Source organism: Suillus clintonianus (genome assembly GCF_016758775.1).
Source record: "Suillus clintonianus strain FC179 chromosome Unknown DEU56scaffold_97, whole genome shotgun sequence".
Classification (NCBI taxonomy): Eukaryota; Fungi; Basidiomycota; class Agaricomycetes; order Boletales; family Suillaceae; genus Suillus; species Suillus clintonianus.
In genome coordinates, this window is record NW_024539321.1 from 128,107 (window position 1) to 139,676 (window position 11,570).

An 11,570-nucleotide genomic window follows, 5' to 3' on the forward strand; every position below is an offset into this window, starting at 1 on the left:
TATATCTCTCTGCACGTTTTTCCTCCTCGTATATAGCTCCTCAGGCGGGGATGGGATTTCATCATATCAAGAAGATTCGACACTGTCGCCCAATCACATGCTTCATCCTCACGCGTGTCTCCATTTGCCCCTTGAGTTATTCCGAACAGCTAAGCCAGTTAACCCACTGCAATTGCATCATAGCAATCTGGCATGGGGGCAGCCTCGGAGGAGGCTGACGGGAAATGAAACGGCAATTACTTGTCCGAGGATAGTGGTTCTGGCAGACATTTGCTCGATCAGTGTTGCGTCAAAACCCGAAGGGACGCTGACAATTAGGTGAGAACATACTTGGATAATCTTATTGAATAAAATGAAGATAAGAAACGTGTGCGAACGCAGCCTCCGAGTCAGGTGAGGTCAATTAGGTGCAGTGGCGAGTGCTTGGCACAAGGTTATGTTATGTGAAGTCCCTCCTACAGGAGGATGACATTACCAGCATTGGTGCTGAGATCTGATTCAAAAAGAGTTCGGATCAAAAAGCCATCCTGCAGGCGAGTGAGTGCTAACTTACAAAAGGCTCGGGCGTTGTGCGGAAAGATGATGCAGTGCCGAATAATGCAAACCTCGGAGTATGAACTTTTTTCGTAAGTTAGTCTCTGTGCTTTGCGGGCCGAGAGACGAGCCTCGATGCCATGCGAGCGAGCGGAAGATACTACTAGGTAAGTTCTGACTCATTTCAGCGAAGACACGACCCGTTCTCATAATAAAGAAGGGTATTTTCTATGAATGCCCACAGTGGGAGACCCAGACTAACCAGTTCTGATTCTGAACCGGTTGGCTGAACTGCCACTGCCGAAACGAACACTACCGATCGACTGGGAACTTGGAAGAACATCAGCAAATGCACTGAAATGAACGCTTGACTTACGCGCGTTACGGACACTTACGAACCCTTACGAATTCAGTAGCGCACTCATGCGATTGGTGGAGATGCTGAACACCAATATAATTCACCATATCTGGCTGATAATAGTTATCTTTCGCTAAGATGCGATACTCAGAAATGCGATACCATAGATGCGATGCGATAGATGCGATTCAATAGATGCGCAGACAATCAAATGTACCACAGGCAGATAATCAATTGTACTACGGGCAGCAGGTAGCCTCGTCTACATTAAACCAGAGTGCATTGTATTGAAGACCTCTTTGTCAGAAAACGTATTCAAGTAGTACTCGTCGCAGATCTCCATCGCGTTTGCGGCACTAATCGTACGATCCATCTTCGACCCATACATCAGGGAATCGGCGAGGAAAAGCTTTTTATAGATATAAATGGCAAACTTAGATCACATGTCCGCTGGATTATATCTATTTACAGAGAGATACATAATCACAACATAATGGCATGGAAGGACAAGAAGATACAGGACAAAACCAATTTTGATGAAGATGCATATGTCTTATGGCTGTCTACAATGCTAACCAGGCGCACATCGAGGATTGTAAAATGTATGTAATATTGGCACCCGATGGTCGTTATTCATAGTGGTGATGAAGATGCATAAGTCTTATGGCTGTTTGCAATGCCAACCAGGCGCACATCGGCGATTGTAAAATGTATGTAATATTGGCACACAATGGTCGTTATTCATAGTGGTGATGTATCCAAGACAATGTCATTATCAAATAGGGGGTGTGTATAAACATGATTGGATTACTAGCAGGACGGGGAAAGACTGCATTCGTTGGCTACCCCCTCGGAACTAGAATAAGAAGGGCAGCTCGTGCCGGATGTATGAGTCCTACATATGCGATACCTTATAGAAAACCCTCCAAAATAATTGCTAGTTACTGAGGCCGTGCCCTAGACAAGCCGGGACCGTAACTTGCAATCACCAATACAAGCAAGAAGCCTATCACCACGCCGAGCGTCGTAAAGCATGCAACCACCAAGGGTGTGGAAGGCTGGAAGTCAGCAATGACACCTGCGAGAAATCCAAGGATCGAGCTTATTACACTAGTAGAAATTCTATGAGTGACAGAGGCAATCATAATCAAAGTTGACTGACCTTAATACACAGAAGCACGTCGGTATACTTGTAATGACGACCAACATCATCGTCTTCTTTTGTAGGTAATATACCTGTTCAGTAAGCAAGGTCAGGCACAGGCTGCGGCAATATAGTATGAATCAAACCGCGACGTCAATGGATCTCATTCTCTCGCCAAAGTGCTGCACCATTGTAGCGGCGAAAATGCAGCCAACGCCCAAAAGTAAGGAGCAGGAGCAAAGCGTCCGTGAGGTTACTGTTGTGCCTAGACCTGGAATGGCAAAGATGGCGACGTCCATGGCCACGGAGACGCCTGCCTGTCAGAACCGATGAGTTACGAAGATTTGTGATGTTGACACAGCACTTACCAAGGTGATCTGACTCTTAGCTTGGCTGCTGAAATCGTCGATAAAGGTCCTGACGTCCACCCCATTCACAATACCATCAACGGAAGTGTTCCTGATGCGGTCGATTGTGATCGGCATACACAGTATAGTAGCCGCAGTATTGCCCATGAAGTAGAGAGCTTTACATGTCCTACGTTTCTCTACCACTGCATGGCCTCGAATTAGGCGGGCTTCGGGCTGGTTGTGGCGGTTCAGATACTGGTAGTGGCCTATATTGCGTGTTGACACAATGACATTCGATTTGTGAAGGAGAGACCTACGTAGCATGTACAGTATTCTACCTGTGAGTCGGCAGATTAGTATACAAATTGTCCGGTTTTGCTGGGCTCACATACAACAAAGCACGACACCAGTATCCTCAATGATTTCGTTTTCTGCAAGGGCTTCTGTTCCTCGGTCATCACGATGTTATGGCGGACAAGACTTGGGCACATACCGACACTAGCAAGTTGCGCGTCAACCTGTCTCATTTGGTCTAGAGTCCAGAAAATCGTAGCTGCAGTAGATTGGGCCAAAGTTGTAGCTTCTATTGTACGTTCATGTGATTCTGATTGTCGTTGCAGTAATATAGGGCTTACCTCCAAGGTAACAAAGAATTTCTCTGCGTGTGCGTCTAACTTGGGAGCTCGTCATGCGGAACGTGTGCGGAAAAAATTCAACGTGTCTCCTGTGAAGCAGTGAAACATAAAAATAAGTGAAACGATATTCGTCGACCAAACTCACCAATACTGAGCTTCTAGTTCGAGCCCTGTATAACACGATCGAGAAAAAGATCAAGTAATTGCATGGCAACGCACTCTTATGCCTCCACTCGCTTGCCTTGATACATTCTCGGAGAAGAAGGTAGCCGTCCAGATCATCGAGCCAGGTGATGATGCGCAGGTTGTGGACCACATAGTAGTATTGGTATACGTCTTCTCCTCTGTAGCTCATTTGGTGAACAACCAATACCCAATCGTCTTCTTTCGCCGCGGCTCTTGATACATCGATAAATTCTTCGAGCCTTTGTCGATCCATGTGGCGTATATTTAGTGACGTATATGTGTTCTAAATTTCAGGTAAGTAAATACATCGCTTATACAAACGGCCAGTGCTCACCTTTTTATTGTGATAGTAATAAGTCCCCCCCAAGGGGTGTACCAACTCCTCCCAAACACTCCCATACAATCCGGGCCTGTTAAAAACGGTCAATGATATCATTAATGGGAGCGAATGTCACTTACGGAGGGTCATCGATTCGCCTCATAGGGATCGAGTAATCTTCACGTCCATTCGTTCTATATAACGAAAATGACGTTTGACTCAAATTTTATGTATCAGTACTAGATCCGTACTCACAACATTACCGGTTCAGCGTACCGAGGCAGTTGCGTCGGCCAGATTCCAAAACTACGGTCCAGCAGCTCCGCTACGCGCTGTTGAGAGCCTTGAGTTGCCTAGAACAAGACAACATCCTGAGACTTGAGGACTGTACAGTGTCAGAAGGTGCGATATCGGAACGTACCATGGCTTCCAACTTGCAAACAATAATAATCGCTTGTTGAGAGTACTACTAGTACGTGAGAACCACAAACGCATATATGGTAACCTGTTGTTGTTATTTCCTTTTTGGAGCCGCATCCTTGATTATCGATTATCTGATCATCTGATGCATCTGAAAGCAACGTCCCTCCAAGTCATTTGGTGGGTTGGTTGAAGTTTCCTTGTCGCGTTTTGTTTCTTTTATTTATATTGTTCGTCAAGCACACCTCGTATGATGAAAACAAGTTGTTGCAGCTAAATTAAATACCGAAAATATGCAGTGATCTATAAAGCGCTCAAACTTTCATGCTCCTGGAACACCATATTTTGAAATGTCGCCTTCCAATCTCATATATCCCCGCGCCCTATCGTCAAAATTGTGGCCCTGTGTCCAGACGAAGGTGCGAATAGTCTAGTAGCGACGCGGCGCACGCAGTCAGGAGTCACCTTATTTATCATAGGTCGTAGTCATTTCGGTCACAGGAGTCTTTCGACTGTGGACAGGCAACTAAATTATCACGTGAGTATGCGGGCATGTTTATGATAAAAGTTTGTCGTACCTTCCGGCAAAGATCCTTCACCTTCACCTCCACCGCCCGACTCTCGAGAGCCATCACCAGGCTCGATTTGAGCTGATTCTTGACACGCTCAAGTTCAACTTTGGAGATAGATTAGTACATAAGCAGGCTAAACTGATTGGTTAGGTGGGGTAGCATTTGTGCAGGAGTGTTGCCTCTTTGGCCGGGAGCATTGGGGACGAAACGCCTAAGAGCGAGGAATCCGTGTAAATGAGATGGAAGGAAGCAGTGGCCCGCCTATGTCTGATGAATATTGCGCACCAGAAGAAATATTAGCAGACGGTCTCGTATGCTGAGTGTCCGTGTCAGTCTGGAATCCACCTTGTGGTCCGGCAGATGGCCTTGCATGCGGAGCGTCCGTGTTAGTTTGGAATCCATCCTGTGGTCTTCCTGGTTATTTGCAGCTGTGATCTTCAGCGCCTCGATAGCGGCAGCTGTGCCTATATCATCATTCGCCATCGGTTTATCGTCATGACCAGAACTATAAGAAGCGCCATTTGATTCAGCCCAGCCGCCTTCATTAGAAAGAACTTACCCATAAGCCTGAGCATGAGCAGAGAAATGAGACTTGTACACCTCTTCGTCGAACTCGCTCGGTGGCTGAGGCTGGTAGCTGTGGTAGGTTAAAGGATTCACCATGAGCAGCTGCGTGATCGGGAGTGTACGAATGTGACTGCTGATTGACCTTCTTCGCCATTAATCAGGAAGAAGCGATACTTGGCAGTCTATGCATACCTGGCGGAGGCCGATTGTAATAATCACTTGCAGCGCCGTGACCCGACCCTCCTTGAGGAGAAGGGTCGTGTCCATATGAAGGTCTAGCTTGAGGGGGAGCCCCAGGAGGTGGTGTAACCTCCCGCTGGCGCATAACTGGATGATGCCCCAGGAGGGCGACCAGCAGGGGATGCGTACACGTTGCCTCCATGACGTGGCTCCAGCGATTCCGGGACAGAAAAGTAGTCGCGAGAAGGCTGAGAATACGCGCCGCTTTCATAGCCAGATGTGCGTTGTTCGTGGGGGATGGGTGGTGGGGGTGGTTCAGGGAATCACAGTCCAGATGGCTCGGACTGTTGCAGGTATGATGGCTGGTAACCAGCGTCCTGAGGTGGTCTAGTGGCATCATCCATCATCAGCTCACACGCAACCGTCATACAGATCAGATAAACTCACCTCGGTCGATCCCATTCTCCATAGTCCTCAGGGCCGATACTGACTCAGGATGTGTGTAAAGTCGGGAGTACATTCCCTTACTAGGACCACATGCAAGAAGTTGAATAAAACGTGTGGCGAAGGAAATGATTACTCACCAGCTGAGAAACTTCTACCTCCTCCAAGGAGGACTTACATAGTGGCGAGGGTAAATACATCCTCGTCATCAACACCTACACCCTCAAAAGCTAGGTAGAGCTGAGCGAACTCTGTCGATGCCACCAACGTAGTTGGACTGAGGGTTCAGTGGAGGAAGCGGTGGCTCGGTAGAAAGGGACGTACGGTACAGATATGTTGATGCAGCACAAGTTAATGACTTGTAGAGCGAGGGTGATGATGAGGACGACGAGGGAAGCAAGCGAGGTGGTAGATTTTGAGTGGCTGACGGCTGAAGTGATGAAAACTGATGGTGTTAGCGCAGATTTGAGGGATTAGAAATATTTATCAGCCAACTCCACTGGTCGTTCGCAATGCATCCCAGCACCAGCATCCCAGAATTCCGAAGTATTTTCCTACCGTATGCAACCTCATGCAAGACCTCTGGCAGAATCATCTCGGGTTTCTGACTAATTTCTCGGATCTCATAACGAGCGGTATCTCTCCGGGCATCAAGTCCATCAGGTAGAAATGCGGAATTCAAGATGATGTCTGATACGAGCGAAAGTGGGAGAGTGGATAGCTTGGTCGAAGTTGGACGATTGATACACGATGGATTCGCGTGACGAAGAGCACATGATTTGGTCACCTAGCTTGTCCATTGTGGTCGCCTTATCCATATCTTCCGTGGAGCAAAAGCTGGTGGTCTGAGCAATAGAGAGCTGTGAACACTGGCATGAATAGTGCCTGAAGCTACGCACCTTAAAGGCCATCCTGTCCGGAAAATGGCTAACACTCGAGTGGATCGGGCTTCATACCTGGATCCCGCGTCTACGTGTAGTTCAACGGACCGAAAATGACCGGGAGTCGATTCCGTAGCAACTCTAATCCTGTGTGAATAAAAAATGAGTGATCTGTGAAGCGCGGGCAATAAGCATCAGATCATATAGATCAGTGTCATCATAGGCACGCGGTCGTTGCACATCTTGATTCTGTTCGAGACGCGTCGAGCAGCGGTGCGCTGGGCACGATGATCAATTTCAAAAGGAACGAGCAACAGGAGATGAGAAAAATTACACCTAGCTACCCTGAAATGCCTAAAAAGCAATAAGATTAGGTGCACAACAAGTGCACAATCATTGTCGCAGACACGTACATGCAACAAGTCACGAACAAAATCCTTGCGATCAACCAAGTTGATATGAATGAGCGCACGCAAGCTCTGCATATTGGTCTCGAGCAAAGGTTCAAAATTTTGATGATGGCAAGAGTCAAGACTAGTACTTTGTAAGCCACTTTGTCAGCAATTACTAACACCAACAACGGTTACACCTTTTAATGGAGTTCCAGGAACCCATTGCAGATCAAATATTCTGATGGGCATATTCGAGCGTCGGAAGTTCAGATCTCAGACCGTAATCATTGAATTCGAGTCTGATCAATAAAAATTAAAGAAGCTACTCAATGGTATACGTATACAAGGTCGGCAGTACATACAAGCATATATAGATAATATATGCACCTGATTACCAGTACAATTCGAACGGCGGCAGATGTAAGTGAAACAGATTATATTACACTCGACCGTACGCAGCAGCATGGCAACCTACATCGAGGCTGAGACAAACGCAAGGCTATTACCATAAGTCGAGTCAGTACGATCGTTGATTGATCCGGCAAAAGTCCGTTCCTTGCAGATATGCACCTGCTCTGGTAGGACCGACTGGAAATAAGTTGAATGTGGTGAAGCTGTAATGACATGAGCATTTGAAGAGAAAGCGCTCTCAGAGTAGTTGGACGCACACGCATTTTCGATGGCCAGCGCAAAAACTTCTACCTCAGCTTTGGCGCGAAGCATCTTTGCCCGTAAGTAAAGCAGCTCCGACTTGGCATTGCGGTGGTGAGAATAGTAACGTTCAATGTCGAGATATGTTGCCATCAATCCAGCCTCAGTGCTTAGTTCCACTTTGCGTGCCTCATCAAAGGCCTCGTGGACGCAAAGGGTAACCCATGTGCTGCACAGGCGGAACGACGGGTTGCACTTTAAAGATAAGGTAAGAGCAGCCAAGGGAATTAATGACGATACTGACGTTTACGAAGACTGATGTTCGTTGTTCAGGGGCATGAGCAAGCTGACCGGCAGCCAGAGCGTTCGGAGGCAGGTCACTTTCGATCGAGAAAAATTTGTTAGATGGTGTGAGGTCGGTGTGTTGTCTCCTTAACCAACTTTCACATTTCTGTTGCGCAGCTGCCGAATAAGCAGCTGCAGCTGCCGAATGGACCACTATGGGAGGTGTAACAGCGCATCTCGGAGTTGCTGAGATAGAGACATAATCCGCGGTTGGGACCTCGATAGGACGCAATGCTAAAAAGATGGTGTCAGATCGCTCAAGCACTCATTCGAATACTGAATCAAAAAAATCTCACGAATTATCCATCTCTGCTGGACGTAATCGATGGCCTGACTGCATAGGGATACTTCCAACTGACACCGATCCCCTCCTATCTTCCATGAAAATTCGTTCGGCGGTCCTACGCCTTGTGTTGTCGCCAGAAATATTTTTCAACGATTCCTCCCTTTGCGCTTCCGACAAACGCCCCCCCAACTATTGCCATATATCGCTGAGATCGACCCGACCTTTAAGCAAAACGTAAAGCAAGTACAATTCAGTTCGAATCTGTATGAAGAACTTTCAGGCCCAGGATGTGCAAAGTTTTAGAAATTATGAACTGACCATCTCCGATGGTATAAGTCGTATATAGAATTCCAGCCATTTAGGAGCAGTTAATATATTCGAGAGTTCAAACATTCCGAGACGAATAGCCAGGGGGCTGAAAGGGGGAAGGCAGGATGGGGTCGACATGGTGAATTGCAGGAAGTATGTACAGCGTGTGGTTTCTGATATTCTCGTCCGAGAATATATTTGTATTGAACTGCTAGCGCTGCGGTGATTGAATATCCCCTGGCCATCAACCCTTCCCTGGCCATCAAAATGACGTAAGGACTTGGAGTCCGATGAAGTATCATCAATGGCCTGAAACGCACTCAACTTTTCAGAGGTAGCTAAAGATATAGGTAGTATCGTCACGGTTTTTTAAAGTATTTCAAATCCATTGCCTAGCAGAAAAATAAATCAATGATATAACAGGATACAGCTTAATTGCGCCCACGAAACGTCTGTCTTGAAAATCTGATAACAAAATTTCAAAACGATGTGGGTACACGATTTGACTCTGCCTTCATTCTTACGAGGGTTGCGAGGACGAGGAGAGCTGTCTTTCTCTCGCGTCCAAGGTGGCGTGGGGGCCTGGTCAGGACTCGACAGGTGACAGCAAAAGACGTCGCTGCTGGGCGACAGGCTTCGGGGAAAGCCCCTTACTGGTTAATAGGTGACAACAGACGGCCAAGTGTGAGATGAGGTAGGGACTTTAGCGTGATGGTAACGGTGGCTGCTAGCAAACGCTGACGATATCACCTTGGAGTATTCGTCCGTAGTGCTAGTCCGTAGTGTATCCCATAAAAGTTAATTTTAAATTACCCTGGCATGATTAAGGCGTTTGAAGCACGAGCCTGATCATGATAACTCACAGGCCGACGATCCTTCAAATAATCCACTTTGAAAGTGCATGGATGCAGAAATCAAGGATTGGTATCATAAGCTCCGCTATTTTCCGACGCTGATGCGGGTCCATTGCCATGGCCGTAGTTGATTGGTCAGCACTGTTGGTCAGCAAGTACTGTCGTATCATGTTCAAGCTCAAGACTTGTCGATTATCGCTCGTGTCAACTTTGACTCAAGTTGGTATGGATGGTTTATCAAAATACAGTATTCAAGTCAGTCGGCGATTCGCAAACGAGGAGGATTGAGCATCAATTCACAGGTGAATTTTCCAGCGTAAATGATATTAGTGCGATTGGGCTAAGTACAGGTCTTCATCTAACATGATCAGACCTCGCCCTCTTGTGCAGCTCCACCTGCAAGTGATCCCATCCCTAGTTAGCGCTCGGACCAGCCCAAAACCTTACGTCGTGCCAGTGATTCCTACCCCAGACCTAGTGTCATCAGTATAAGCGATAACGAAGCCTTATCCCGACACCTACCGAGGTTTTCGCTTTTGCACTCCTCTTGAACAGACTTGAATATGACGCTTCATGATCGGCCTTGTTCCCACCCGCATACATTGCTTGCAGCGTCTAAAAAGAGTGTGGAACTCATTTGCTGTAATTCCATCGCCAGCAGACTCAAGGTTCTTCATCAATTCTTTTTGTTCCTGGTAAGTCCATTCGAGATGAATCGGGCGCGGTTCTTTGTGCTGTTCTGCAGTATCTCAATAAAATTATGACTCTGCAGCGCAGCAAGTTCATACCTCGACGAGGGTACTGGCAGGTTCCTACAGACGATCGGTGATAGTATGCATCGATTTTAACTAGGTGATAGTTAGTTTTTTATCTTTCAAATATGAAGAACACTGACCTCGATATCCACATCGATCAGATGCGCATCTTGCTTTCCAACAAGTGTTATCGGTGGTCTTATCCCTCCATGAGTACACCGCCGCCTCCGTGTATGCCCCTCTTCCACCCTCCTCGGCACACAGGCAGCACGGATATAGAAAGTCATGTTCTTCACGGTACTTCTTGAAGTTCGACGGTAGCACCTTCTTTCCCTCGTCATCGTTGGGCCTGCATTTGTGGGCCATGTCAACGCTTAAATGTGGTACGTGATTCAAACAGCGTCTCACCAGCACCATTCGATCATTGATCTTGATATTTTGTCATAATGTAGGAGGGCGAAGTCGCAAGTCATGGCCTCTGTAACGAGTTTGGCGAGCCTTCGAGCACTTTCACGATAGTCTGGTGGGGCAGTGATGATAGAAGAAGGTGAAGATGGGACCTCCATTGGTTGGTCTGTTTAGCAAAGACTCGCCTCTTTATTGAATGCCATAGCTGGTTCAGCTTTTTCTGCCGCCGTCAAGTGCGCCAGCCCTGGTCTATGCTGCCAGGATTCTGCCCTGTGGGAATATAGCCATGTTCGGTTAGTCGCGCTGGCCATCTAGTGCCTAGGTCTATTATGAAATACCAAGTTGTTGGATGAAATTGGTGAGCCATTCGATCCGATTTTCACTGCGGGGTTCATGTGTCTCTTGTCTCTATAGCTTCCCATGGATCAGACCGATTCATCTGGGAGACGTTTCAAATGCACTTGCACACGTGAGTTTACTCAGGAAAGTGCCTACACTAGGCATCAACGATCGTGTGCGAAAGGCAAAAAAGTTTATTCTCTGCTTTATCAAAAGCAAAAGACTTCCTAGGAGCTGCAAAACGGTCCCGGCTGGAGGTCAAGAATGCTCCCATTAGCATGGCGCTTTCGAGTACGGAGCTCCGCTGCCCGCAATCCTCGTCCGTGTCTTCCGATCAGGTTCACAAGTCGTTCAGCGAGGAGTCTCCCAGCACTTATCCAGCTCCGTCGGTAGCGCACCCCCCCCAGGATGTGTCATATGGAGGTTCTTCTTTACATGACGATCTGCCCGTCCCAGTACCCAATGCCAATCTTGGCACAGCGTCTATGGAGATAGATGAAGGCTCATCCCTGGCCCAGCGCAGAACCAAACTGTTGGTGTTCGCATGCCGCAGCGCTTTAGACAGTATGAAGATATACTTCCGCAGCCTCCTCCAAGCGCTCCAAGCCATGCTGCTCAACAACTGAAGTCTGTTCCGCCCG

At 47.3% G+C, this 11,570-nt stretch overlaps 3 protein-coding genes across 3 annotated transcripts; 1 reads left to right on the forward strand and 2 right to left on the reverse strand.

Annotated features, from left to right (window-relative positions):
* Positions 1–2,002: 2,002 nt before the first annotated feature.
* DEU56DRAFT_759707 (uncharacterized protein) lies at positions 2,003–3,950 on the reverse strand (the record flags this gene model as incomplete). Its single annotated transcript, XM_041350337.1, has 14 exons — positions 2,003–2,014; positions 2,055–2,128; positions 2,308–2,353; positions 2,405–2,652; positions 2,704–2,724; positions 2,779–2,817; positions 2,880–2,990; positions 3,022–3,110; positions 3,167–3,191; positions 3,241–3,490; positions 3,542–3,617; positions 3,667–3,720; positions 3,782–3,879; positions 3,948–3,950. The coding sequence occupies 14 exons, from the start codon at positions 3,948–3,950 to the stop codon at positions 2,003–2,005; spliced, it is 1,146 nt and encodes a 381-aa protein (XP_041204083.1).
* Positions 3,951–4,412: 462 nt separating this feature from the next.
* On the reverse strand, positions 4,413–8,711 carry DEU56DRAFT_759708 (uncharacterized protein; the record flags this gene model as incomplete). Its single annotated transcript, XM_041350338.1, has 22 exons — positions 4,413–4,472; positions 4,525–4,602; positions 4,804–5,023; positions 5,078–5,155; positions 5,179–5,230; positions 5,278–5,652; positions 5,713–5,792; positions 5,888–5,986; positions 6,034–6,154; positions 6,268–6,399; positions 6,497–6,546; positions 6,609–6,665; positions 6,699–6,737; positions 6,831–6,868; positions 7,004–7,069; positions 7,163–7,220; positions 7,458–7,596; positions 7,651–7,888; positions 7,938–8,212; positions 8,275–8,312; positions 8,338–8,453; positions 8,583–8,711. The coding sequence occupies 22 exons, from the start codon at positions 8,709–8,711 to the stop codon at positions 4,413–4,415; spliced, it is 2,538 nt and encodes an 845-aa protein (XP_041204084.1).
* A 1,079-nt stretch (positions 8,712–9,790) lies between these two features.
* DEU56DRAFT_759709 (uncharacterized protein) lies at positions 9,791–11,555 on the forward strand (the record flags this gene model as incomplete). The annotated part of the gene is made up of 8 exons (XM_041350339.1): positions 9,791–9,913; positions 10,040–10,122; positions 10,200–10,258; positions 10,344–10,565; positions 10,796–10,883; positions 10,933–10,948; positions 11,005–11,059; positions 11,146–11,555. 8 exons carry the CDS (start codon positions 9,791–9,793, stop codon positions 11,553–11,555), a joined length of 1,056 nt encoding a protein of 351 aa, XP_041204085.1.
* Between the last annotated feature and the right edge of the window lie 15 nt (positions 11,556–11,570).